At 45.6% G+C, this 27,262-nt stretch overlaps 1 protein-coding gene across 1 annotated transcript; it reads left to right on the top strand.

Annotated features, from left to right (window-relative positions):
• gna13b (guanine nucleotide binding protein (G protein), alpha 13b) lies at nucleotides 1–27,262 on the top strand (the record flags this gene model as incomplete). The annotated part of the gene is made up of 5 exons (XM_080522508.1): nucleotides 1–369; nucleotides 9,679–9,905; nucleotides 18,878–18,928; nucleotides 26,498–26,698; nucleotides 26,891–27,262. Exons 1-5 carry the CDS (start codon nucleotides 87–89, stop codon nucleotides 27,260–27,262), a joined length of 1,134 nt encoding a protein of 377 aa, XP_080378634.1. The 5' UTR covers nucleotides 1–86.

The following is a 27,262-nucleotide window of genomic DNA, read 5'->3' as shown; positions in this document are numbered from 1 at the left end:
TCGCAAATTCGCCGCCCGCCCGTGTCCTCCGGAGCGAGCTCAGCTCACACCCTCCCCAGCGCTGTATCGATGAAGTTGTTTCAAAGATGGCGGATTTCCTGCCGTCCCGGTCCGTTTTAGCTGTATGTTTTCCTAACTGTCTCCTTACAAGCAGTGAGGCGGAACAAGTAAGGAAATCTAAAGAGATAGACAAATGTCTCAATCGAGATAAGACCCACGTAAAGCGGCTAGTGAAGATCTTATTACTCGGAGCGGGCGAGAGCGGCAAGTCCACTTTCCTCAAGCAGATGCGCATCATCCACGGGCAGGACTTCGATCAGAGGGCCAAAGAAGAGTTCAGAGCCACGATTTATAGCAATGTCATAAAAGGTAAGGTCCCGAGAAGAGCGCACGTTGCACTTCATTTCTTGGTGTTGTCGTGTTTTTTAAAAATATTCTCGTGTAAACGTATTTGACCAGTTCAAGAGTTGTCTTGAGTGGGAAGTAGTCAGTTAGCATGCTAGCCGTAACTTGTGCTACGTCGAGGAGAGCGCTGGTTCTGTTTCTTATTCGCTAGCATAGCCAGTTAGCTAGTTAGCGCACACACACACACACACACACACACACACACACACACGCACACAAAGCTAGAAGAAACGCCCATGTTATTTGAAAGTGTTTGTCCACGGTGGGACTGGAGAGAGATGAGTGGAACAGATCATCCACACGTTCCCTCTGAACCGTATTAGCTACATGGAAATTGTATGATTATTAAGATACTACAGCTTACAATCAATCAGACGTCAAAACAGTTTGATAGATCAGATGTGATGTTTTATCTAGCAGTTATGGCTACAGATAATCTGATCTGTGCGAGATACTTAGCTTTATTGTTGGCCCAATTTATTTAGTCAGACTAGTACTAGACCATACTGCACATACTGTGAAAAAACATGAATCTCAATGACTATCAAATTGGGAGTCAGAGAGCTTTTTAAATACAGTTACACCAGATTCAAAGTTCCCCCAACCATGCCGGAATGGCAGCAAGCATGGCCTAGGCTTTACTGGCTACCTAGGAGGTATAGTCATAGTGTTGCTATTTTGACTGATCCATATCTGTCCAATTCATATAGGCCTATTATTTTCATTGTTTATTCTTGGCCAGTCTGTGAAACTAGACCATTATTTTGTAGACCATTGAAAATCTTCTGACCAGTGTGGAGCAGCTTGGAATGTTGAGTATTGAGTTGAAAGTTCAGCTGATTGGACTTCAGTCATGTTTTATTTTGAACGCATTGGTGAACTCTTTAAAATCCAGGGAGCGACATTGATGGGTTTTATTTTTTTTCCCAGTTTTGAGAATGCCCAGACAGTGGAGATAACCACCAAGCCCACCCTGGTGGCCAAGCCCACTTTTATCACTGTCACCTGAAATCCACAGCAATACAACTGCCATCAGATAACACCTGTTATGCAAACAAATAGGTTTTATGAAGGAGAAAGAACTTTAGATCGGGTGAAGGTTGGAAAAACACTGGATGGCCTTTACATTGGCTGTGATCTTGATGTAGTGTTGTTATTTTGTGTGGCAGGTACGTCAACCCCAGTCGTCACCTCCAGAGAAGTCAATAGTATTATTTACCCTAGTTGAGGTGTGGCAGATTGATGTAGATGTGGCAGATTGCACACAGCAAATGATTGATTGTCATGAGGCTGATCATCACCACCACAGCCTACTCCCCTTCCCTTGACACATTCTCTCCAAAAACTCAGGCTATAAACTGAAAAGGCGGCAAAGTTGAATCATTGTGCTATTTTAGAGTACTTCACCATTATTATCATTTTGACTGAGGATGTCCCTGTAGCTGTCTGTGGGTGGGTGGGTGGGTGCATGGTTTAATGGGGATTTCCCACGTATCGATGATGTCATAGCTTACACTTTGCTCTGGAAAGCACACAGCGAGAGGTGGAGAAGGGTTACAGGTTACACCTGGGCCCATTATTTGAACACAAGATCTCTAGAGGAACGTATTGTTATCATTTCTCATTGAGAGTCCTGATGCAAATAATGGTCATGCTAAGCCTGACTCATAGGCTATACAAAGTTAAATGACTGTAAATATAGGCCTATTAGCTCATCTTGGGTGTCTTGAAAAAGTTGAGACTTAAAATCAGGGATAGATAGGCTGGAATAAAGTATCGATGATAGTCTGATAATGACAAAATATGTATTCATTTCAGCATCTTAATGTGATGTGCCTTATACAGGTGGCATGTGAAGGGTTGACGTTCAAGGAAAGGTCTTTGGACTTGGCTACTTGTCTCGGCAATTGATTTCTCTTGTATTCGTCTTAGTGGATGCGTGATTTGTTGACCGACAGATCTTTTGTTGTTTTTATACTACCATTGTAAAACATATGTAGGCCTTTACAATGCAAGATTTAGAGGTATAGAGAGGACAAATCCCTGACTATGTTGTTGCCGTTTTTCATTCTAACAGAATTCCCAGTATTCTAGTCGTCCGCTGTAGCTGTGTTGTTGGCTATTTAAATGTTGTTTGTTGTTATAAACCTGAATTATTTGCATTCTACAGGATGGGCCTGTTAGTCTTGCTTGTACTCCCAACGGCAATGTGTGTATATGGAAAGTATATGTTGTGTCAATGACAGTGACAGCAGGTTTTTCCAACAAAGACTCCCAAGGAGCCACTGGTGCCCTAGTGGCTGCACTTCCTCTTATGATGTCATAAATTGAAAGGGTGGAGTTGCATCTAAAAACTCCCTCCATTTATAGAGATGTGTGACCAGGATGGGGGAGAAAGGGTCTCTCAGCATATAGGCTCAAATAAATATATTCAGATATGGTTGAATTGTTAAACAGAGCAACATTTTTTTCTATTTCATGCAGTAGGCCAAAATGTTGTTTTTGTTTGTGAAATCAGATTAAATGTTTGGTTTTTAGAATAAGGCCTGAGGCTGTATATGCTATAATAAAGACACTATTAGGGATGCTCCGATTTATCGGCCACCGATTTCACTCCAAATGACTCGATCGGTGATCGTCAAAAATGGCCGATCGCAAAAACCTATTTTTTTTTCTTTTTTTTCTTTTTTTTCCTGGGGAAGACAGATAACTGAACAGAAAACATAGGAGGACGTAACAGTATGTAAACCATGAAGGCCACGTTTATGATGTCTTTTATACAGCCATATCGACTGACTTGGGCTTCAGGCCCTAACTGGGTGATAGGCCAGACCTTTACTATGCCATAAAAATGGGTCTGCGTTTGCTTGGTGCCTAATGGATCAAAACTTTTGTCTAAAAAGCAAAAAATATGTAGGCTATCCAGTCAGTATTGATTGATTGATTGATTGAAAACCTTTATTGTCCCCAATGGGGAAATTTTGTTGTCAAACAGCTCAGTTAGGGCAGAAAACATTCAATACAGAAAACAGAAAACATTCAATAAAATACATAGAACAGTGCAGGCTCAATAAGTAAAAAGTTCCAAAAGTTCCAGCTCCAGGTCTCCCCCACCCTGCAGGGCCTGGTTGTAGAGTCGGAGTGCAGCTGGAACAAAGGACTGTCCAAATCTTTTTGTACTTTGACGGGGGAGAACAAATCTGTGGCTGAACTTGCTCCTCATCCCCGCCAGCTCGCAGTACATCGGGTGGGAGGGATTGGCCAGCATGGCTGCCAGTTTTTTCCCCATCCTCTGTTCTGCCACCACCTCTAGGCTGTCCAGCCCGGTCCCCACCACAGAGCTGGCCTTCTTCACCAGTTTGTTTAGCCTCGCAGCATCCCTGGCACAGATGTTTCCACCCCAGCAGGCCACGGCGAAGAACAGAACGCTGGCAACCACCGACTGATAAAACATTTGCAGCAGCTTGTTGCAGACACCGAAAGACCTCAGCCTTCTCAGGAAAAACAGTCTGCTCTGCCCTTTCCTGAGAAGAGCCTCGGTGTTGTCAGTCCAGTCCAGTTTGTTATTAATTTGTACTCCCAGGTACCTGTAGGAGTCCACCCTCTCGACTTCCACCCCCTTGATGGTGATGGGGGCTGGGGTCCTTCTCTTCCTCCTAAAGTCCACCACCAACTCCTTTGTTTTGCTGGTGTTAAGCAAAAGGTAGTTGGTGTCGCACCACTGCACAAAGCTCTCCACCAGGGCCCTGTACTCCTCATCCCTGTCGTCTGTGATGTAACCGACGATAGAGGAGTCATCCGAAAACTTCTGCAGGTGGCACTGGTCGGAGCTAAACTGGAAGTCGGAGGTATAGAGGGTGAAGAGAAAGGGTGACAGAACAGTTCCCTGGGGGGCACCGGTGTTGCACACCACCACCTCAGACTGACAGCCCTGCAGTCTCACATACTGACGCCTGTCTGTGAGGTAGTTGTGGATCCAAGCCGTCAGGGAGTCCTCCACACACATCACTGCTAGTTTGTCAGCCAGCAGTGATGGCTTGATAGTGTTAAATGCACTGGAGAAGTCGAAGAACATGGTCCTCACCATGCTCTGTGGCCTCTCCAGGTGTGTGTAGGCCCTGTGCAGCATGTAAATGATGGCATCCTCCACCCCCATGCTCTCCTGGTATGCAAACTGCCGGGGGTCCAGGAAGTCCTTCACCTGGGGCTTAAGGTGTTGCAGCACTAGCCTCTCCAGGATCTTCATGACCTGTGGTGTCAGGGCGACAGGTCTGTAGTCGTTTGGGGTGCTGGGCCGTCCCTTCTTTGGCACTGGGACGATGCAAGAGGTCTTCCAGAGCTGTGGCACCCTCCTCAGTCTTAGAGATAGACTGAAGAGATGTTGGAATGTGTCCGCCAGCTCTCCAGCACACACCTTCAGAACCCTGGGGTTGATGTTGTCTGGACCTCTGGACTTGTTCACATTCGTATTCGTATTACAAAATACGAATACGATAACTGTAGGCCTACAGTTATGTATTTTTTTTTTAAATCGGTATCGGTATCGGTTGATCTTGAGGAAAAAAATCGGTGATCGGTATCGGCCCCAAAAATCCAGATCGGAGCATCCCTAGACACTATATGCTAGTCACATGTTTAAATGAGTTGTTTCATGTGCACAGTGCAGGAACAGTGACAGTCAGTCCTCTTGGTTGAGAGAACAATCTATCTGGGTTGTGAGGCTGAGGAAACCCCCTGTCAGAAGTCCCCATCACTCTCTCTACCATGGTGGTTCCCGCAAACCACAGATGTCGTGTTTGCAGTTACAGTGCCTGTTTCGTTTGACACTGAAGTTACTCATGAATCCACTTCAAGAATGGTTCGATGTACAAAGTAGCCTTTAACTCTCGCTCCAACCACCAGGAAGCTATGACACGGGTCTTCTGAAATGTGAACCCGACTGAGTGTGTGTGTAGCACAACCATCGTTGATAATACAGACTACCATCATTTTATGATTATTAGCATGAGAAAAGGCAAGTCACTGTCTGGTAGTAAGATTTCTGACTAGGCTAATTCTCAGTGTGAAAGCCATTGTTGTGTCCCTGTGGTAGGTTGGTTGGTTGGTTGGCTGGCTGGCTGGTTGGTTGGTTGGTTGGTTGGCTGGCTGGCTGGCTGGTTGGTTGGCTGGCTGTTCTGTAAGGCTCTCTCTGTGTTGATGTGGTATTCTGCCCCTAAGCTATGAGCTGATCCGTCAGCCTCTGATCCTGAGAGACCGGCCTTAGCCACACATTTGTTTGCATCCTGCTATTGTTTACTCAGCTAATGACTACGGCTGTTGAGAATGTGTGCATGTTTAGGAGATGGACTGAAGGAGGAATTAAGGGCCCAAGCTTTTATAAACATTTTCCGGAGCGTTTTCTAGAAGTACATGAGATTGAACAGATATGAGAAATTTAACGTTGTATTGAAAAAAACATGGCCTCGGTCCCTGACCTGGGACCTTGGGGAGATATTTAGGACTTTTTGGGACTTTGGGGGTAGGCGTGTGACACGTACTGCGTCCTTCCATTATTTGGCTAGGCGAGGCAGCGGGACTTGTTTTGTTACAAAAGCATGAAAACACATTATAAGGGGATATTATTATCCCTTGTTTTGCAAGTCTGGTGTTATGATGGCCAATATTTATGTTTTTTCTATAAGGGCTTTGTTTGTGTGAACTGCTATTGGAATCACTGGAGGCACAACGGAAATACCTGGCATTCCACTCACGTGAAAGCACACCTCTGTGGTGTCAGGTACTCAGGTGGCTTCCCTCATGTTTACCCCACCAGTGCACAGATGTGACTCCCCCAACTTCAGCTCTGCACCCCCCCCCCTTTTCTTTCTCTGGCTTGATTTCCATACATCATGTTTGTTTCTGTTGTAAGGCGACAACTTAAACAATGTTAATAAGACCTACAGATGTTTTTATCATCCATTTCAAGCCTCCTAGCAATGTCTTTCTTACCAAGCCTAGTTGTATTGATCACCAGAGCTGTACGCCTCATACATTTAATTATACTTAATGAGTAATCAATGGATGACATGTATTATTATTATTAGGCCTACTCCTTCTATGCATGCATAATTCATGCAATGACGACATTGACTGTATTAACCTCTGCGTTGTGGGACCTTTATTGTGGTGACACGGAGGAAAGGGGGAAGCCATTATGTGTGACCCCACATGCTCTTCCTCCCTGAGGCTTGGCGCTCTGCACTCTGAGCTGTGTTCAATGCGGGCATATTTCATGGCTAATGGGCCATCAGCATCAGGGCTAATGGGTGTCTATGGACGTGCACTATTGATCATCATGACGCAGTCATTTACCATGGGCCCAGACTCTCTGTCTCTCTCTCTCTCTCTCTCTGTGTGTGTGTGTGTGTGTGTGTGTGTGTGTGTGTGTGTGTGTGTGTATATATATATACTGTATATGTGTGTGTGTGTGTGTGTGAGAGAGACCTTTGAAACTGGACTGGTCAGCAGACATGTGTAATTGAACACACTCTTGACCTGGCCTTGTCTCATAAGCTCATGCCGAGAAGGGTGGGTGTGTGTGTGTGTGCAGGCAGGCCTGGGCCCACTGCCCTCCAGAAAAGCAGATTCCAGGGAAGCCCACTGAGTGCTTGGATCCTCCTCTGGCATGGAGACTCACTTGATTTGCATTGGGAGTTCTGGAGAAATCAGGCCTGGTGGGAGGACCAAGGAGTTGTGGATACTTTGAGGTTATGACGAAAGAACAAGGCAGCATAGCAGACCTACATATTCCCTGTGAATGATGATTGTAATTATTCAGTGTTCAGAGTAGGGGTGGGCATCAATGATCGACGATCGATAATTGATTGATAAGGATCTTGGTCGATCACAAAATATTTTGCTCGATAATCATTAATAAATTGAGTGGAAATTAGTTTGTCCACGTTATGTGTGAGAAATGAACTTTGCATTTGCCTTCGCATTGAATTTCGCAACGCAGTACGGCATGATGCAACAAGTTACGCTGCTCATTGCAAACACTGCGCAGTGACATAAATACAACACCGCTCAGTTTTGTCGAGGGTAGAGGATTTTGTGCGCTCATGCAAATAGTCGAGCCAGCATATCCTATTCCATCGCGACGTTCCATAACCAGGGGCATAGAAATCAAGAATAACGTTTTTTCCCCCAAGGAAAACATGCTTGTTATTTCTGCCCTAGGCGTTGTTTTAATGAAAAAAAAGTGTATCAATTAATCGATAATTGATCGTTAATTCTTGTGATTATCGAAAAAGAAATTTTGATCGTTTGCCCAGCCCTAGTTCAGAGTCAATTTAGGAGATGACATGAAATACCAAGGCTTACGGTTAAAAGCACATTTCTTAGGTAATAGAGTTGGATACACTTTCAGTTCCTCAAATGACTGAGTTGGAATTGCTATGACCCCTTCTGTGGTCACGTTGTTTTAATTAGCAATATTGCAATAGGTTAATGTTGCTCGATAAGAGTAGTGTTTTACCTGTATGTGTGCAACAGATGTGTGCTACACTATATAGTAGGGATGTAGGCTGACGGTACACAAAAGCTTCGGTTCGGTATGTACCGCGGTTTTGAAGTCACGGTTCGGTACGTTTCTTTACGTTTTTAAAATTATTATTAAACAGTGGTTTAGTGAACAAACAGTGGGTCTTCCTTTCTTAATTAAGAAAGAAGGTGCCTTGGATAAGTTGTGGACAACTGTAGTTTGTGCTTGTTTATAAAGGACTGGTATGGTTTGCTTACTGAAATGCGGACGAGGCCACGTAACAAGACTTGATTACTTTCAATGTTTAAAACCTGTGTTCTGTGTGGTCTGCTGCTATGTTTGTTATTGATTTGGCCCGGACTGAATTGTTAGCGAGAAGCTTGAGAACTTGAGAGCTGGATTTGCACAATTTCTTGTACCTGTGATGTTCACATTCGGGTGATGCCGTGTCAATGAGTGAGCAAGTTCGATGTACCCGATCGCAGTTGAACAACTAGCTTTGGTCCGATCCACCTGTTTTTGTCCATCGTCATTGTAGGTAACTGAGAAACTGTAATTTTCCCAAACAAGAGACTTAAGGGATGCTGGAGGAACTTCTAGCTCTAGTTTAAGCTAAACTACTGATAATCTCTCTGTAGTGTGTGTGTGTGCATGCGTACTGGCTGAGATTACGTCAACACACAAAAAAGTTCTGCGTGTGCATTCGTTGGGTACACACGCAAACCGATCCGAAGGACCCGTACCGAAAGATTTCAGGCAAAATACGTGTACCGTTACTACCCCTACCAAAAGCAGGCTCGGGCTGCTGTGGGTCGGGTCTTAGTCCGCCCCAGCCCTGGTGACTCTGTCCCAGCAGCACACGAACAGGTCTGGCTGGTTCTCCTCCACCTCCCCTGGGAGAGAGGGCCGAGGCCAGGCCAGGGAAGGGAGGGGAGGAGGTGAAGGAGAGGGTTTAGCTCAGCTGAGGTGTGTGTGCATGTGTATGTGTGCGTTTGTGTGGTTTGCATGTGTGTGTCTGTCTCCAAGAGAGTGGAAGGGAGGAGAGTAGGGGAAGGAGAGGATGGCCCCACCTCTCACCACAGGAACAGCAGGACACCACTTACTCCTGTCACCACCATTGACACGCACTGCGTATTCTTGACCCCCTGTCAGTGGTGCGACCGGTGGGCTATATATACCATGTCACCAGTGCAGGGGTGGGCTAGCCCAGGTGGTAGGGGCAGGGTGGGCCGACCTGGCTCTCTAGCAAGGACAGGACACCCCTATTTATAGACCAGGGGACAAGCTGAAACTGATCACACCCCTGCTTTCTCTGTGCGTTTTATAAACACATCTAAGCACTGGATTTCCTGTTGTGATGTGTGTGTGTACTGTACAGAGAGTGAACAGTGTTCAGATGGTGTTTGTGTGAGACAGACACACTGAGAGACGCAGTGTTTTTGGGCGTGGCAACTCAGTCAGCAGGACTATCTCTGGCCATATGAAGCCCTGGTGTTTACACTACAGAGCTGGTTTGTGTCATCGCTGTAGTGTGTAAAGCCCCAGACAGACAGCTCACACCATAACACATCATTATGCATACAGAAGACCTAGGTCAATAGCCTACATATGTGTCAAATAGTTTATTGCACACATCTGATCTTTACACCACTGCACATATGATATTTAATTTGTTATTATTGTTTGGGTGAATCCTGCTTGTTCAAGTAACCTCCTCATCATTAACTCTCCCTCCTCCTCCCTCCCTCCAGGGGTGCGGGTGTTGGTGGACGCACGGGAGAAGCTGCTCATTCCGTGGGGGAACCCGTCCAACCAGACCTACGGCGAGACCATGATGGCCTTCGACACCCGCTCGGCCATCGCCGCCCACGGCATGGTGGAGACCAAGGTCTTCATGAAGTACATTACCGCCATCCGGGCCCTGTGGGCTGACCAGGGCATCCAGGACGCCTACGACAGACGCAGGGAGTTCCAGCTGGTGAGTGAGAGGCGGACACGTATATGGGCAATAAGCTCACACACACTAGGGCTGCACGATTAATCGATTTTAAATCGAAATCGCGATTTGAAATGACGCGATTAGCTAATCGCAAAGCCTGCGATTTGCCTGCGTTTTTTTTTTTTTTTTTTTTTTTTGCCATTTAGCAGACGCTTTTTTAATCCAAAGCGATTTACAATTACGAATTACAGGGACATTCCCCCTGGAGTAACTGAGGGCTAAGTGCCTTACTCAAGGGCACACTAGTAGTGGTGTGGTTTCAGGCGGGATTTGAACTCACAACCTTCCGATCACAAGTCCAACTCACTATGTGTTTCTCAACCCTCTCCTCGGGGCGCCCCAGCCGCTCCACATATTTGATCTGTTCCACCACCAGCACACCTGATTCAACTAATCAAGTCCAAAGGGTTGGATTTGATTGCTTTGGACTTGATTAGTTGAATCAGGTGTGCTGGTGGTGGAACAGATCAAATATGTGGAGCGGCTGGGGCGCCCCGAGGAGAGGATTGAGAAACACCACTACCCGTATGGGATACGTCATACAGCGCGTCGGATTCAACGTCAATGAACGTCAAAAAAAAAAGACACTTGTTGAGAGAAACAAAATGGTGTTGCTGTTTAAAAAAAACATAAATAAATATGTTGTCCCAATTCATATATTTTAAGTTCTCATCCTTGCATTAGAATTAGAGCAGTTAATAGTTTGATGGTATCATGTGGTAATGCTCTCTGAAAATAGGTGATAGATAGATTCATCCAATCACCTGCCAAGTATTTTTTGAAAGTACCTGCCCTTTTCCAAACAGCTTCCAATTAAGCTTTCCTAGATGGTTGTGTGAAACAAACCACCTGAGTCAGGTTAGTAATGCTCCATCACATGTTTTAATCTGAAGCTTGATTTTAAAGCAACCCAACTTTAAAGCAACCCAATGTAAGTTTAGTTCTTTCACTCGTAGCTCGGGCTGTGGGGGTGCTAGAGGAGGGAGCCTCTAAGTCCCCTGAAGACGTACAAACAAACTGCACGTTGATACGACCTTCCTAGCCGGAGATATGGCCACACTTTACAAAAACTCCCTTTTTTTTTTTTTTTTGCTATTTAAAAAAATAATAATCGCAAATTAATCGCAATCGCGATATCTGTCCAAATAATCGCAATTCGATTTTTCCCCCCAAATCGTGCAGCCCTAACACACACACACACACACACACACACACACACACACACAGAAAGATACGCACACACACAATCAGTGTTGCTGCTGGTGGGCATGGAGTAAAGGCCGATTTAAAGTTCTGCGTAAAATCGATGCCGTAGCCTTGCGTAGTCCCGCGTGGCCTTACGTTGCCTACGGAGAGGGTTGACGTGCACATCTCCAAAATGTTAAGAACGCGTCAGTTTCTACGCAACAGTAAGCTCTGTGATTGGTCCGCTTGGTAGCACATGATTCCGACAAGATTCCGACTCTCTCGTCGGCCAAAATGCGGAAGCCATGACAGAAATGTCATTTACTTTTTCTGTAATTACTTATTAATAAAGATTTGAAAAATTATGATAACCATCGTATTATCTTAGTTTAATGTCATTTCAATGCATCATAGAATTTTTATTTACAACAAGCATAACAACAAAAAGATCGCTATTATGCCGCTTTGAGCTCCGTTGAGTTCCTAACCGGAAGAGGCACAGCACAGGGGCATAGAAAACACACTGCCACCTAGCGATGTGACGGTGTAATTGCAGCGCGGCCTACGCAGAAGTGTAAAGTGCGAGACCCCTTACGTAGGCTACGTAAGCTACGCACGTAAATTCGACGCAGAACTTTAAATCGGCCTTAACTCATGAGTTAAGCGGGGTACACACATACGGATTTTCTGCGATTTCAGCGATTTTCGGATGTCTGAAAACAACAGAAAACGCCCGGTTATCAGATGGATCTTAACATTTTCCTATAACAGAATCCTGGGGTGTGAGGTGTGTTAAGAGTCAATCTCTCCCGGCAACCTGCTCGGAAAATGGGCGTGGCCGACAATCGTAAATGTGAAATGTGTTCAATACTTCCGACCAGAAATCATAGGGTTGCCAGATTGTTTGGTGGAATTAGCGGTTTTAGACTGTGGTTAGGGTGGAAAATGTCATTCCCATCTGGCAACCCTGCTCGCCAATCAGGAAGCGAGCTGACTAGTCAGGGTACTACGTTAGATAATATTAACTTTATTTGTATAGCGCTTTTCCTGCAAACGTTGCGGCTCAAAGTGCTTTAATCATTATATAATCTTAATTTAATTATTTTGTAATTTAAAGGCAATATTAAAAGGATGGGTTCACGCGAGATTTCTGGCTTGGGGAACGAGACTCTAGAGTCCGGAATCTGTCGTTCCCCACGCCCATTTTCCGAGCAGGTTGAGAGTTGATTGCACAATTGAAGAGAATTGACTCTTAACACACCTCACACCACAGGATTTTGTTATAGGAAAATGTTAAGATCCATCTGACAATCGGGCGTTTTCTCTCGTTTTCTGTCGTTTTCAGACATCCCAAAATCGTGCCAAAACCGGCCAAAATATCCTTATGTGTGTACCCCGCATTAGTCTCTCTCTCTCTCTCTCTCCCTCCCCTCATCCCTGCAGTGTTTGCTATGAATGACAGTGTCCCATTCTCCAGGAAGTGATGTATAATTGCTTTGACCGATGCAGGGGAATAGTCTTGCCAAGCTGGTGTTTATATCAGACCCACTTTGCCACTGCTTTTGTTATAATACCCTTCAGGTCCCCAGGCAACATTTCTCAACCCGCAAATGCAATGCAACTACTTTCGTTTACAAATATCAATTTCAATCTTGTTTGGTATTGCATCGATGGTTGTTTTCACCTTGCGATTTCATGTGAACCAGAGACGCAGTGTTTTTGTGTGTTTTTTCTGGGTCACATGATCACTTATCCCAGTGTGACAACATGACCGGTAGGACTCGCACAACATGCTCCCACTTCTGCAAACACTCTCACTTCCGCTAGTTTACACAGCACTTCATCAGCTTCACAGGAGTTTCAGGGGATGGCTAACCACAAAGTCAAAGTTGTGACAGATGTTTTAAGACCTCCAATAGGACGTTTAGACCTATTGGAGGTCTTAATTAGACCTCCTTAGGACCACTAAGGACGACATGGCCATATTTCTGTCGATTTTGTCGTATGTGCAAAATGGTAAAGATTATTCGAGAAATCTGTGTGGATAAAAACAAAGGGGATTATTGACACGGCTCTACACAAAGGTCCAGAATCAGTTCTGCCTCGTATACCAGCCCTTACTGTAAACATGGAGGGTGGAACCACAAAGCTGTCCCTGGACTAGCTGGAAATGGCATGATATAGCCACACTAGCTGGAGGGCCAGAGGCTATGCAGAGACTGCTGCTGCTGACACACACACACACACACACACACACACACACACACACACACACACACACACATACACACACAAACACACAGTTAGAGAACATGCTGGTCTGGACATGAGAGAACATGACAGAGATGCAGCTCAGCTCAGATCCCCAACACTGATAAAGAGACAGAGAGAGAGAAGACAGAACAGAGTAGAACACATTTAAAACTGCCCCCCCCCCCCCAACCTGCTACCATCCCTTCCTCTATATGTCTCCACCCTCTTATCTTCCTCGACTAAACCACACCACAAATCTCTGTCTCCCTCCTCCATCGTGTTTACCCCTCCATCCTCTTCAGCCCTTCCTTCTTTCTCTTCCTTGTCTCCTCTTTCTTTTCCTCTCACGCCTTCTTTCCTCTCTCCTCTCTGTTACTTTTCCCCCCGTCCTCCCTCCTCCTTCCTCTACCCTTCCATTTCCCCCGTCTCTCTCTCCTCACCCTCTTGTCTCATCTTTCTCTAAACTCATTTCAACCCCCCTCTTTTGCACCCCCTTTCTCTCTAAGACACCATTCCTCTGCAGCACAACTCCCCCTCTATACCCAGTTGCACTGTAGGGATTCCACTCAAGTAGAAACAATGCTTCCAGTTTTGAGTCTTGTTTATAATTTTGCAGTGGTTAAACCCAAAGGCAGAATGCGGCAAAAGTTTGGGTTATTGGTTTGGTTTGTTCTGTTCTTTATATCTGTCCCCACATTGACTCTTACTGGGCTTTGGAGGGAGGGAGGGAGGGAGGGAGGGAGAGGAAAGGAAACTAAACAAAACACTTTTGTGTGCAGTAATCCAAGGACCACGTGTGCTGGGTGCCAAACATGCTATGCTTCCTGCTTTCACAACCTCTCACCACCATCACCCACGCCTTCTCTCTCTCTCTATCTCTCTCTCTCTCTCTCTCTCTCTCTCTCTCTCTCTCTCTCTCTCTCTCTCTCTCTCACACTATGTCCTCAGCTACTGCCTGCTTTAGCGTCTCACCCTCCTTATCCACTCACCCACTGCCCTGTACCCCACTATCCTCTCATAATCAACCCTTTCCTGGGTATTGCATAATCTTAATCTTAACCCCACTTTCCATACATTACTCACTGAAGGCTTTATGCGAGGAGTTAAGTGTTACAGGGTGGTATGTGGCGACTCCGTGTTTGACATGTGTGATATGTGTGTTAGTGTAAGTCGTCTTCTGTGCAAGTGGTTAGAGGTCAAAGGTCTTCTGATGTCGTGTGTCGAGAGAACAGACAGAATGTTTGATTTCTGAAACTAAACATTGTTATTGTGTACGTATTATGTACTTTACAAAATATCAACTCTGAGCTTGCATCTTAGCAGTATTTTCTTTTTGTCAAAGTAGTGTACGGTAGGACTGTCTCAGGTATGATAGATTAGTGTTCACAGAATGGGGAGTTGGAACCCAGTAACTAGTGTTTTTGTGGGAGGATGGAGTGTGTGTGTGTGTGTGTGTGTGGATGGAACGGAACGTGTGTGTGTGTGCATGTACGTGTGTGTGAGAGAGAGATGTGGAGCCACCATGGGGTCTGATGTATGTTCATATCAGGGCGGAGGAGATGAACTGATACTGCAGTGTCTTCCCAGATCTGCCCCAGCCGTTTCTCTCTGCACCCAATCCCCCCCTTTTCTCTCCTCATCCTGCTCCTGCTCCCTTTCTCTCGTCTCGTCTCCCTCCCCTTCTCTCAAACGGTTCTTTTAGTTTCTGTGCCAGGAGACAGAGAGGGAGGGCAAGAAAGGCCATTGTTTCCATTTTCTATGGTACACTTGATTTGTGTGTGTGTGTGAGTTAGCATTTTCCTCTCACACACACATACAGCATGCATTCTGAATGCCTGGATTGTGAAAAGAGATAAAATACTACTAGAAACAAACCCCAGAGACGAAGCCTGAAATGCCCCTTTTCCTTCATATCGGAGTTGGAGGCTGAGATTACCAGGATGAGGAAAAGGGGGGGGGGGGGAGGGAGGGAGGGAAGGGGGAATGATCCGTAACGGAATGCTGAGCTGTGATTAGACTGTGGGCTCCTGTGCAACAACGACCGCAGTCCTCAGTGAACGCCAGCACCCTCTCTGTTACACTGACACAACACACACAAACACGTGTGCAATTACACACGGACACACTCCTGTTGGTGTGTGTTTACAGGGTGTGTGTGTGTGTGTCGTACATCCTTGTCTCAATTTAGTCTTCACTTCACTTCACTTCAGAAGGAGCCAAAGTGTTTAATCAACTCCCTTCTCATTTCTTTGACCTCTCACCCTACCTACTAAGACAACACTTATTCCTTGATCACGATTGATTTACCTAATTTGTTTCTCTTATGTAAAGTTTACTATGTAAACTTATCTTTACTTTCGTTTCTCATATGTTTCTCCAGTTCTTTCGTTTGTTCGTTTGCTTTTGTTTTTGTTTTTTGTTTTGTTCTTTATTGATCTCTTTATTTTGTTCTGTCATTTTAATATTTTGCCTTGAATATTTTTAATTCACTGTTAATCAAATTCTATGATCACCGGAGACGCTCGATAAGCCCCTCTGGGTTTCTTGTCTTCCTTGCACCTACTCTACCTATGATGTATTACGGTTATTGTATGTATGTTTTTTTTTTTTTACCGTGTGCTAAATAAATAATAATAATAATAAAAAAAGAAGTGTGATGCGGCAAGCATTGCATCTCCCCCTACCAGACAGGCCCTTCAGGTTCCTCTGCATTCTAGAGCATTCACTGCCACTATCACCCTGGAAACAGTAACCACAGAAACCCCATCCTAGTAGTGATCATGACCCAGCTGTATGACCTCAGAGAAAACATAGGACCTAGTGTCCAGTCTGGAGGTGCTAGCAAACAGGCCTGCTAGCATCTAGTCAGAACCCTAGTCTACCCTGCGCTATCACATAACCAGGAAGTAGCTCATAGGGATGCAGGCTTTTGCTGACCTGGTATCCCCATATCTGGTCCTAGTACTTCAGGAGAGTTGAGACACACACACACACACACACACACAGCCCCAGTTCTATCACATGCATGTCTGTCAACAGCACTTGAGAGCATCAGAGCAAGACATGATGTCATGTCAGGGCAGGTGTGAGGACGTGTGGTATTTTCTGTGTGTGTGTGTGCGTGCATGGCGGTTTGAAATACGTCACCATAGCTCTGCCGCAGTCACAACGCAGCGGAAGTGAAAGCAGGGCAGCACATGGTGTCAAACTGACGCACTCTTCATATAGGGTATTCAGAAAAGAGCCTGTGCTTTAGTGTCTCTTCAGCATACGGTATATATGGATGTTAAAACCGCAAGTTTAGTTTTATGGTGGATATGTGAAGACGAGGTTGGTGTCTTCAGCAGCACACTGCTCTGTCTCTCGCTTTGTTAACAAACCGCCCAGCAGACTGATTTTGATTTGATTTGATTTGATTTTTATTAGGAATTTACAAATAGCATCATTTACACATTATGACACTAAGAAATGTCCGGAGGATGGCACTTGAAAGCATTATTTAAAACACTTATTTCCAAAGTGGTCCTCGATGGAAACATAAAATGAATAAAACAAAACATCACACAGTATAAAACATAAAATGAATAAAAACAAAACATCTCACAGTATAAAACATAAAATGAATTAAACAAAACATCACATCATAAAACAGCATAAAAAACAGTATAAGAACACAGCATGAAAAACATATTAAAACACACAACATGGAAACATAAAGTTTCTTACTGATCTGAGAGACAGAGAGATTAGTTTTTACGAAAGTGCATCACAGCAGGGCAGACGATGCTGGCAGCTGTTTTATGTGTGACGTCTCACATAAACGCTTTAACAATTTGGCTGCTGTTGGATAATTTTACATATCAAAAACATGATCGATACATGATCAGGTATCCACCCCTCACATGGATAAGGTTAGGACTGGAGGCAGGGTACGCTGATCCTAGATCTGTGGTTACAGGAAGTGTTCGCCACAGATGGCACTTCCGGGGCTTTCTGGGAAGGGGAAGTGCCCATTCTACTCAGATGGCTCCGAGTCATGTGACGTCCGCTGTCTGCCAGGGACTCCTGTATCCCAGCTGGACTTCGTTGTGTGCGCTCGCGTGTCCATCTGTCCTTATTGCCGTACCCCTTTCTTTTATAGCACTGACACTCACATTAATTACTGTATATACACACACACACATACACACACACATACACATATTTACACATATTTACACATTGTATGACTGAGACTCACCTGCCATGTCTGTAGGTTACTGAGCCCAGTGAGAAGCTGACAGTGGCACAGAGATGTGCTCCTGTGTTCATTGACACCCTGTACACCACAATACAGCAGGTACACCCAGCCTGTGCTTGGGCTTTCATCATAGGAAGGAAATGGGTGAAGTTCAGGCATATTGCCACCAAGGATGCACTGTGCTAGCTACACAACACTACACACACACACACACACAAACACACACACACATTCACTAATAGGCCTACTCTTTGAAGACAAGAAGTTGATTAATCTTAACAGTATTTCAAACGCTGTCTTTGGATGCCAATCATAACCCAACGCCATGTGGCTGTAACAGTCAGAACCCCCCCTTCCTTGCTCTCTTCTCTGCTACGGAACATTTAGGCCTTTAGCAAACACACACACACACACACACACACTTTCTCTCCTTCTTTTGTTTGTTTTTTCCCTCTTATGCTGTTTTTGTTTCTTCCTGGGCAGCTTGTTCAGGGTTTGTGTGTGTGTGTGTGTGTGTGTGTGTGTGTGTGTGTGTGTGTACACGTGTGTGTACGTGTATGTGTGTACGTGCAAGCTGTGTATTGTTGTGCTCAGTGCAAATGCTATGTCATTTGCAGAGCATGGATAGTCTCTTATTTGTGTCTATGCTATTTATGTTTGTGTAGCCTTGTGTGTCTGCTGTTGGTTTTGTATGTCCTTTTCAGTCACATGTGGGTTTCTGAAACTAGTTGCTGTGAGACCTCTGCGTTTCCTGCTACAGTCAGGGAGGCGCAGGAAGCAAGTCTGGCCACATTGCTTTGATTTTAGTGGCTTAGTGTCGATCACAGTGCATGCTTGCTTGCGAGCATGTATCTGCGTATCTGGGTCAGGGGTCAAGATGATGAAGGTAGAGAGAGAGACTGTCACACATCTCTCTCTTCTCAGAGACCGTTTCGTGTGTATGTTTTGTGTGTGTGTGTGTGTGTGCCCCCCTCCCCCTTTGCATCTCTGAAGGCCTGGTCTGTCAGGCTGGGACTTAACTGCCCAGATGTCTCTGGAATAACTGATTGTAGGCGATGTGGAGCATTCAGAAGAAAACAGTGGGAAAAAGTGTGTTTAGACTAGGATTCCAACAGAAGGAAATACACATCAACACGATAACAAAGAGGATGACCCAAAGATAACCTTCTTTACTCACCGTATGTCTAGAAGTGTGTTTACTTTACTGAACCAATCTGACATGTATTTTAATGGTCTCTCTCTTTTTTTCTGTCTCTCTCTCTCTCTCTCTCAGGGGGAGTCGGTGAAGTATTTCCTGGACAATTTAGGAAAGCTTGGACAGCCGGTAAGTCTCAGTCATGAATGGGAAGTAACAAATATGTACCGTATTCAGTTCACTTTTTCTTTTTTCTTTAAAATCGTGCTTAACGGCTACGAGAAATCGGTAGCGATCATGGAATGAGATCACATGATTGTTTTATGAAGTCTGGGATCACATTCGAGCACTGTCCTTTACTGGGCTATTTGACATTTAGTTTGTTTTAGGGATATCAGTACTCATACTCGTACCCGATACCATGCTCAAGTACTCGTAAAACTACCCCGATATCTCCGCCCCGATACCACTTTATGGTGTTGTGCCAAACTACTCACCCGCAGATTCCTACTACCCTTGGTCTCATTGGCCAAATGTAATAAGATATAGTGGTTCTTTGGACCAACAAACCATCAAAATGACAAAGGGGCGGGATAAACAAAGATGTCACAACAAGATGGTGGCTACTACACTGGAACTGAAGTTCCACTACAGTATCTGAAATAAATGTACACTATTTTGTATGGAAAAACTTTCTAAACACATTTTCTTACTAGCAAGCTACTCTGTTACACGCATAGAAATGGCCATGAACTTCGTGTGAAAAAAAAAAGCGAATACGCGTTAACTGTGCAGTGGATTGACAAGGATTTTGCTCCAGAGAGTCGCTCTACAAGCAAGGTAGTTTTGGGATTCGCACATTGGCATAGCAGGTGTTTGATATGCTTCAAGTACCCAAAGTACTGTGGCCAAAGAGGGTGGGAAAGTACCAAAAGTGCATGCTTGACATTTAACGGAAGGGACGGTGACAAATAATGAATGAATTCCCAGATAAGGGAAGTGAAACTTAAGCCTGGTACACACATAAAGATTTTCTAAATCTTAACAGATTTTTTATCTGAGAGAGACCCCTCACATGGAGATTAAAAATCATAGATTGAACAGTTTTGATCGTATTGTTTGTGGTGTGATCCGATATTCCTAATAGAGCACACCACATACATAAATATCTGATCTACGACAGTCTAGAATCACCTCCCCCAAGCCAGAAATCTCATGTGATCAGGGTAGTATCCCACCATCCCACCCTGCCTGAAAAACTCAACTATCATCCCAGTCCCGAAGAAAAGCACGGTGAGCTGCCTAAACGACTACCGCCCGGTGGCACTCACACCAATCATCATGCATCAGTGCTTCGAGAAACTAGTCCGGGCCCACATACTCACACGCCTCCCGCCCAACCTGGATCCATACCAGTTCGCCTACAGAGCCCACAGGTCCACAGAGGACGCCATCGCGACGACTCTCCACGCCACTCTATCCCACCTGGAGAGGGGAAACAGCTACGCGAGACTGCTCTTTGTGGACGTCAGCTCCGCCTTCAACACCATCCTTCCAGACAGGCTAGTGACCAAACTACTAGACCTGGGACTATCACACTCCATATGTGCATGGATCAAGGACTTCCTGACCGACCGCCCCCAGAGGGTGCGGGTGGGCCCCCACACCTCCACAGCCCTCAGACTCAGCACTGGGTCCCCCCAGGGCTGCGTGCTAAGCCCCATCCTCTACAACCTCTACACCTACGACTTCACCCCCGTCCACCCCAGCAACTCCATCGTAAAGTTTGCAGACAACACCACCGTGGTGGGCTGCATCTCGGGGGGGGACGAGGCGGCGTACAGGGATGAGGTAGAGCAGGGGTATTCAATTACAAATTCAGTTGGGCCAGATTTGAAAACCAAGAAATTTTGCTGGGCCAGACATTTTCAGCGACCAGTAGCCTAGGCACCAGGTAATGACACATTTCAAACCAACACAAATGAATGTAGGCCTAATGAAATACAAGCAGTTTATTTATAGTTTTCCTTTTAAATTAGGTAACATCTGACACAGGCACGTCAAAAAGACTTGACTGAACACAATAAAAGAGCTGTAATTGAACAGAACCTAATAGCAATACTTTTTTCACTTTCTAGGTAAAACAACAACATTTTGGTCTCAACTGACCCATGCACATCTCAAAGTGCATAAAAAAGTGTACAGTAGTATACCAATAAAAAAAAAGTCCTTTTGTAAAATAAACATTTTGGTCATAGCTGAACACAATAAAAGAGCTGTAATTGAACAGAACCTAATATCAATACTTTTTTAATTTTTTAGGTAAAACAACAACATTTTGGTCTCAACTGACCCATGCACATCTCAAAGTGCATAAAAAAGTGTACATATACAAATAAATAAAAAAGTCCTTTTGTAAAATAAACATTTTGGTCATAGCTGACCCAGGCACATCACAAAGTGCTTTTAACTGAATGAAAATAACCATCAATGCCTTGAGTGCACAATTAAACAAGTTACAGTTACAGTTAAACAATAACATTTAATCTAATCTAATCTAATCTTATCCCGCTGACTTTCTTAGTGTGAGAAGTGACATTTTTTATTCTGAACAAGAGCAGTGACATTTGGCTCATAAGATGTCAATGCAATCCGAAGGCATTGGTGAAGAGTACTGTTAGTCAGAGAACAACGAGAGCTGCTTTTTATTGTGTTCATGTGTGAAAAGCTTGCTTCACAGGTGTATGTTGATCCAAACATACTGAGCACATGGATTGCTACTTTCTTAATGTTAGGGAACTGGTGCACGTTGACATCACTCCAAAACTTCGCAGGTCCATTAGTGCGAAGCTCCTGTGCCATGGTTAAGGATGACTGCATGTCAACAAGTTCAAGTACGAATTTCCCCTCGTCGATGGAAGGCACCACTCCCTTTCCTCTGGTGGATAAGTCCCCTTCTATTGCAGCAGTGAACGGGTCTCTGGCAAAGCCCATCACCTCTGCGGGCAGAGCAAGCCCATCCAGTCGACCAGCAAAGTTATCTTTCAACCTCGCAATGAAATCAGTCATCACATCTGTGATTTGTGCCGGGGATGAGACGCATTTGCGGAGCGTTGGAAAATGCAGCATTCTGCCGGTGCACAAGTCGGCCGCGAAAAGGTCCAGTTTGATTTGAAACGCGCGCGTCTGTTCCACAAGATCAATCACAGTTTTGTCTCTGCCTTGTAGCCCCACATTTAGGTCATTCAGGTGTTTGAACATGTCGCTCAGAAAGCAGACATCAGCCATGAAGTTGTCGTCCAGTATGCGATTCAAGTGTGTTTCTGCCTTCGTTTGCTTGCTGCTGCAGAGGAAAGTTGTAATCTCCTCTCTGAGATCACAGAAACGCTCCAGTGCCTTGCCTTTGGACAGCCACCTGACGTCGTTGTGCAAAAGCAGGTCGTGGTGCTCAGCAGACATTTCTGACAGCAGCTTGCGGAATAAGCGATGTTGGAGGCTCGAAGTGGAGCGAATAAAATTAATTGTAGCCATCACGTTGTCCATTGTTGTTTTAAGCTCCCCGCTGAGTTTTGCGCACAACACCGTCTGATGCACAATGCAGTGTAAGGATGTTATCTGAGGTGCAACAGCGGACCAGCGTGCTGTCAAACCATTTACTCTCCCTGTCATGGATGGAGCCCCATCCGTCACAAGCATTCCCACACGCTTCATATCTAGACCATTGTCTTTGAAAAATTCTGAAATGTTCTTAAAGACTATCTCGCCAGTTGTGTGTCCTTCTAACGGCAGTAAACCGAGCAATTCCTCTCGGAAGCATTTGCCGTCAAAAAAACGGACATATATGCACAATTGTGCGATATCGGTTCTGTCTGTGGACTCGTCTACTGCTATAGACATAACATCAGCTTTCTTCAGTTCTTTTAACAGTGTTTCAAACACATCTGTAGCAAGAATTTCAACCCTGCGAATGTTTGAAGTGTCTGACAGGGGAACGTTTTTAATAGCAGATGACACACTCGTTTTAATTTTGCTGTCAATTATCACTTCATCTATGACGGCCAGCATACAGTCTTTCATGGTTTCAGAATCAGTGAATGGCCTTTTCTTCTTTGCTAAGATCCAGGAAACACGAAGGGATGCTGCTGTACCTCTCTCTTGGGCTGTGCATGTCCGTACCATCGTTGTACAGCTCCGATTGTAGGATGCAATCAAACTCTGCACTTTTGCAGCCCTCTCCTGAGATCCCTCTGGAAAGTTGGCCCGGAAAGTCGGGTGTTTCTCCATGTGGTGCCTCCGAATATTCTAATCTTTAAGTACCGCAACGCACTCATTGCATATTAAACACATCGGTTTGGCATTTGGACTTTGTGGTAAAATAAACACGTATTTTTCAGTCCAGGCAGGGTTAAACCGACGGTTTTCATCGTCAATTTTGCGTTTCAGGGTGGAGAAAGTCGAAGACATTTTTGGAGTTGATATCGGACTTCTAGCTAGCCTGCCTACAGAACGTGAATATAACGCTCTAGCAACAGTCAACCCAATCAGGGCATTGTTTGTTAAAGTGTGTCTAGCAACGTTATATTAAACAATGCCCTGATTGGGTTGACTGTTCACACGCTCACACGTCACACCTTGCCACGCCCAATGCGTGACATTTGAGAGCCCTGGTGTTATATTCACGTTCTGTAGGCTACTATTGTATGGTAACGATCCTGTATGAGGCCCGTTAACAGCTCCACCAAGGGAGTTAACTATCTTGGTCTAATGGTTAGCGCGGTCGTCGTTTATGCGGGAGATCGGGGTTCGATTCCCGCATGGGGCGAGTTACACTACCAAGTCTCCGTTCGCTACAGTATGAACACTCGCGAAATACGTTTTTCTCTACTTTTATGGCTGGGCCAATCGGGGGTCGCGTCTGGGCCGCATGCGGCCCGTGGGCCGCTAATTGAATAGGCCTGAGGTAGAGCAACTGAGCAAGCTGTGCAAGGTTAACAACCTGCTGCTGAACAAGTCAAAGACCCAGGAAATCATCGTAGACTTCAGGAGGAAAAAGTCCGAGATCCAGCCCCTGCTCATCGACGGAGAGAGCGTGGAGAGAGTCTCAACCCTCCGATTCCTGGGGGTGCACATGCAGGATGACCTGTCCTGGAAGGACAACACAACAGCCACCATCAAGAAGGCACAACAGCGGCTCTACATCCTGAGAGTCCTCAGGAAGGAACACAGCAAGCAGGAGATACTGGTGACCTTCTACCGCGGCGCAGTGGAGAGCATCCTCACCTACGGCATCTGCAACTGGTTCTCCAGCTGCACAACCGCGGAGAGAAATGCGCTACAGAGAGTCGTGAGAACAGCCCAGAAGATCACCGGCGCCCCCCTCCCCTCTCTGGAAGAGCTGTACAACACACGCTGTCTCAGGAAGGCCTCCAAGATCTCCAGAGACCCAACCCACCCTGGGTACGAACACTTTACCCGGCTGCCCTCGAAAAGACGGTACAGGACCATGGGCGCAAGGACAAACAGACTGAGGAACAGCTTCTACCCCAGGGCCATCCAGGCCCTGAACACAGCAAAGACCTAGGTTCTGGGCCCTGGACAGTCTGGACGGATTGATGGCAGCTGCTGGACTGAAAAAAATCAGGTGTAGTGCTGAGGCACAAATATGTACATTTCAAGCCTGCAAACTGCGACACTTTAAATGAATGTGCAATAACACTATGTGCAATATGATCAACCCTAGTCGTCTATCTGTACAGTATAGTATAGTGGATAGTGTACATAGCCTCTATTTATGTAAACCAGCTCCTTCCCTTCTTGTGTTTTTTTTTTCTTTTTTTTTCTTCCTAACACCAGGGGAGCCACCCCTCCTAAATTTCGTTGTTTGGTACCTGTACTATAGCAATGACAATAAAGACCTTTCATTCATTCATTTATTCATTTATCCATTTATTTAGTAGTACCCTGACTGACCTGTACGAGGCAGCCATGTGCGACAGGGCAAATAAAGTGCAGAAGAAGACGCGTCAGTCAGCTCGCTTCTTGATTGGCTACATTCCATTCGACGTCACAATCGGACTCACGACTAAGTTGTCAGTTTCGCCCACACACAAGAGGACTTTTGATCTGCTCGGAGAATGGTCGGGGCCGACAATCGTAAATATTGAACACGTTTAATATTTACGATCGTCGGCCCCGACCATTTTCCGAGCAGATTGTCGGGAGAAATTTACTCTTAACACACCTCACACCACAGGATAATCTTGTAGGATAATCTTTAGAGCCATCCGATAATCGGGCGTTTGCTGTCCTTGGTCGGAAGGGGAGAAATCGGGCCAAAATCTGACAGATTATCTTTGTGTGTACCAGGCTTTACACTCCTCCTTTCCCGCTCGGACCATATATACTGAAAAATGTATGTATAGAAGCGTCAGCTAATTTATTATTCATTCTCATCTCGTGCTTTGCACTCCTCCATCCTCTTCCTCTCTCTTGTGGTCTTTTTATATCCCATCTCATCTCTCCCCCCCCCCCTCCCTCTCTCTCTCTCTCTCACTCTCTCTTGCTCTCTGACATGGGAGTTGGATCAGGATATGTAAGGCCACGCCTTGAAAAGTCTGGACTTCTTGTTGTTAGCCATAGCACCGTTCTCTTACAACACACACACACAACACTTCACTCCACATAAGTCAAGATCTCTCTGTCACTCACTCACACACACACACACACACACACACACACACACACACACACCCACTCACCTCTGTGAATAGCCCTGTGGGTGTTCTGCAACGTGGCCAGGGCCCAGCAGGAAGGGGAAGTGGAGCAGGGCTGAGTGGGCGAGAGGGAAACGGCCACCACACTGTGCTGCTGGAAAGCCTGTTCTCTGTCAAACACTTCTCTCCAGTGCCCTGCACCCAGGATCAGCCTGTGCATGGGGCAAGATGAGAGGCTTCATGGTAGTAAAAAATGATAAATTAATCATAATAATAATAATAATAACTTTTTATTTGTATAGCAAGGTAGGATAGGACTGAGGGATAGATTTGGGGTCTCCGTGTGTTTTGCGGTCGGGGCCTTGCCTCTTGTCCTGGTGACCACACAGATGGGTTTTCTAGGGCATGTTGACCTTTGTGATGTCACTGTGTCTGGAATGTCAGGAATTTTGCTCTGGCGTGGCTGATGCACTCGCAAACACACACAGGAATTCAGCCAGATCGCACTCAGACCCACCCTGGGAATTTGGCTCTTTATTTTTCACTGAGGGGGAATTTCTGTTTTGTTTCCCTTAAAAGCCAAGAGTTCTAAAAGATTTTGGATAATAAAAAAAAAAAGTTCATTTTACTTGCTTTGTCACTAGTTATTCTTTCTCTTTGTGAAGGCCTCTCTCTCTCACACACACACACACACACACACACACACACAACGTTTTGCGCTCTTCCACCCTCTAGTTTGTGTTCTCTCGTATTCAAGTATGCAAAGTGTGAGAAGGGGTCATTCCCACTGCAAGTATGCATGTGTGCACACGTATGTGCGCTAATGTGAATTCAAACCCCTAACCTACATTATCCGACACAGTTTCTCTGGTCATTGCTTTGCATGCTTTGAATTATGACAGAGAGGCAACAGTCCCTGGCAGCTCTTACCTGTAGCATGAACAGTGAATTAATCTGGTCATGTCTCGTATTCATGAAAAAGTCAACCTGAACCATGTTCCCCCTCTCTCTCTCTCTCTCCTCTCCCTCCCACCCTCCCCCTCAGGACTACCTGCCGACTCAGCAGGATATATTGTTAGCCCGAAAGCCCACCAAGGGCATCCACGAGTACGACTTTGAGATAAAGAACGTGCCCTTCAAGATGGTGGACGTGGGCGGCCAGCGCTCAGAGAGGAGACGCTGGTTTGAGTGCTTTGACTCGGTCACCTCCATCCTCTTCCTCGTCTCCTCCTCCGAGTACGACCAGGTACGTCTTTCCTGCGTTTACGCACATGGATTTAGGTATGCACACACACACACACAATCTTACACACGCACACACACACACACACGAAAAAAGGTTTTCTTATCTGATTCGAACATTCTCTTACACACACGCGCGCCTGTACACACATACTACAGACACACACACTCACCGTACCCTCCCTCTCCGTCCCAGGTGCTGATGGAGGACCGGCAGACCAACCGGCTCAGCGAGTCGCTCAACATCTTCGAGACCATCGTCAACAACCGCGTCTTCAGCAACGTCTCCATCATCCTCTTCCTCAACAAGACGGACCTGCTGGAGGACAAGGTGAAGAGCGTGCCCGTCAAGGACTATTTCCCCGAGTTCACCGGGGAGGCGCACAGCCTGGCGGACGTGCAACGCTTCCTGGTGGAGTGCTTCCGGAACAAGCGGCGCGAGCAGCAGCAGAAGCCGCTCTACCACCACTTCACCACGGCCATCAACACGGAGAACATTCGCCTGGTGTTCCGCGACGTCAAGGACACCATCCTGCACGACAACCTCAAGCAGCTCATGCTCCAGTGA

Source organism: Nansenia antarctica (assembly GCF_963989245.1).
Source record: "Nansenia antarctica genome assembly, chromosome: 2".
NCBI classification, from domain to species: domain Eukaryota; kingdom Metazoa; phylum Chordata; class Actinopteri; order Argentiniformes; family Microstomatidae; genus Nansenia; species Nansenia antarctica.
Note: the sequence above shows the minus strand (reverse complement) of the source record. Positions and strands in the feature narration are given on the sequence as shown.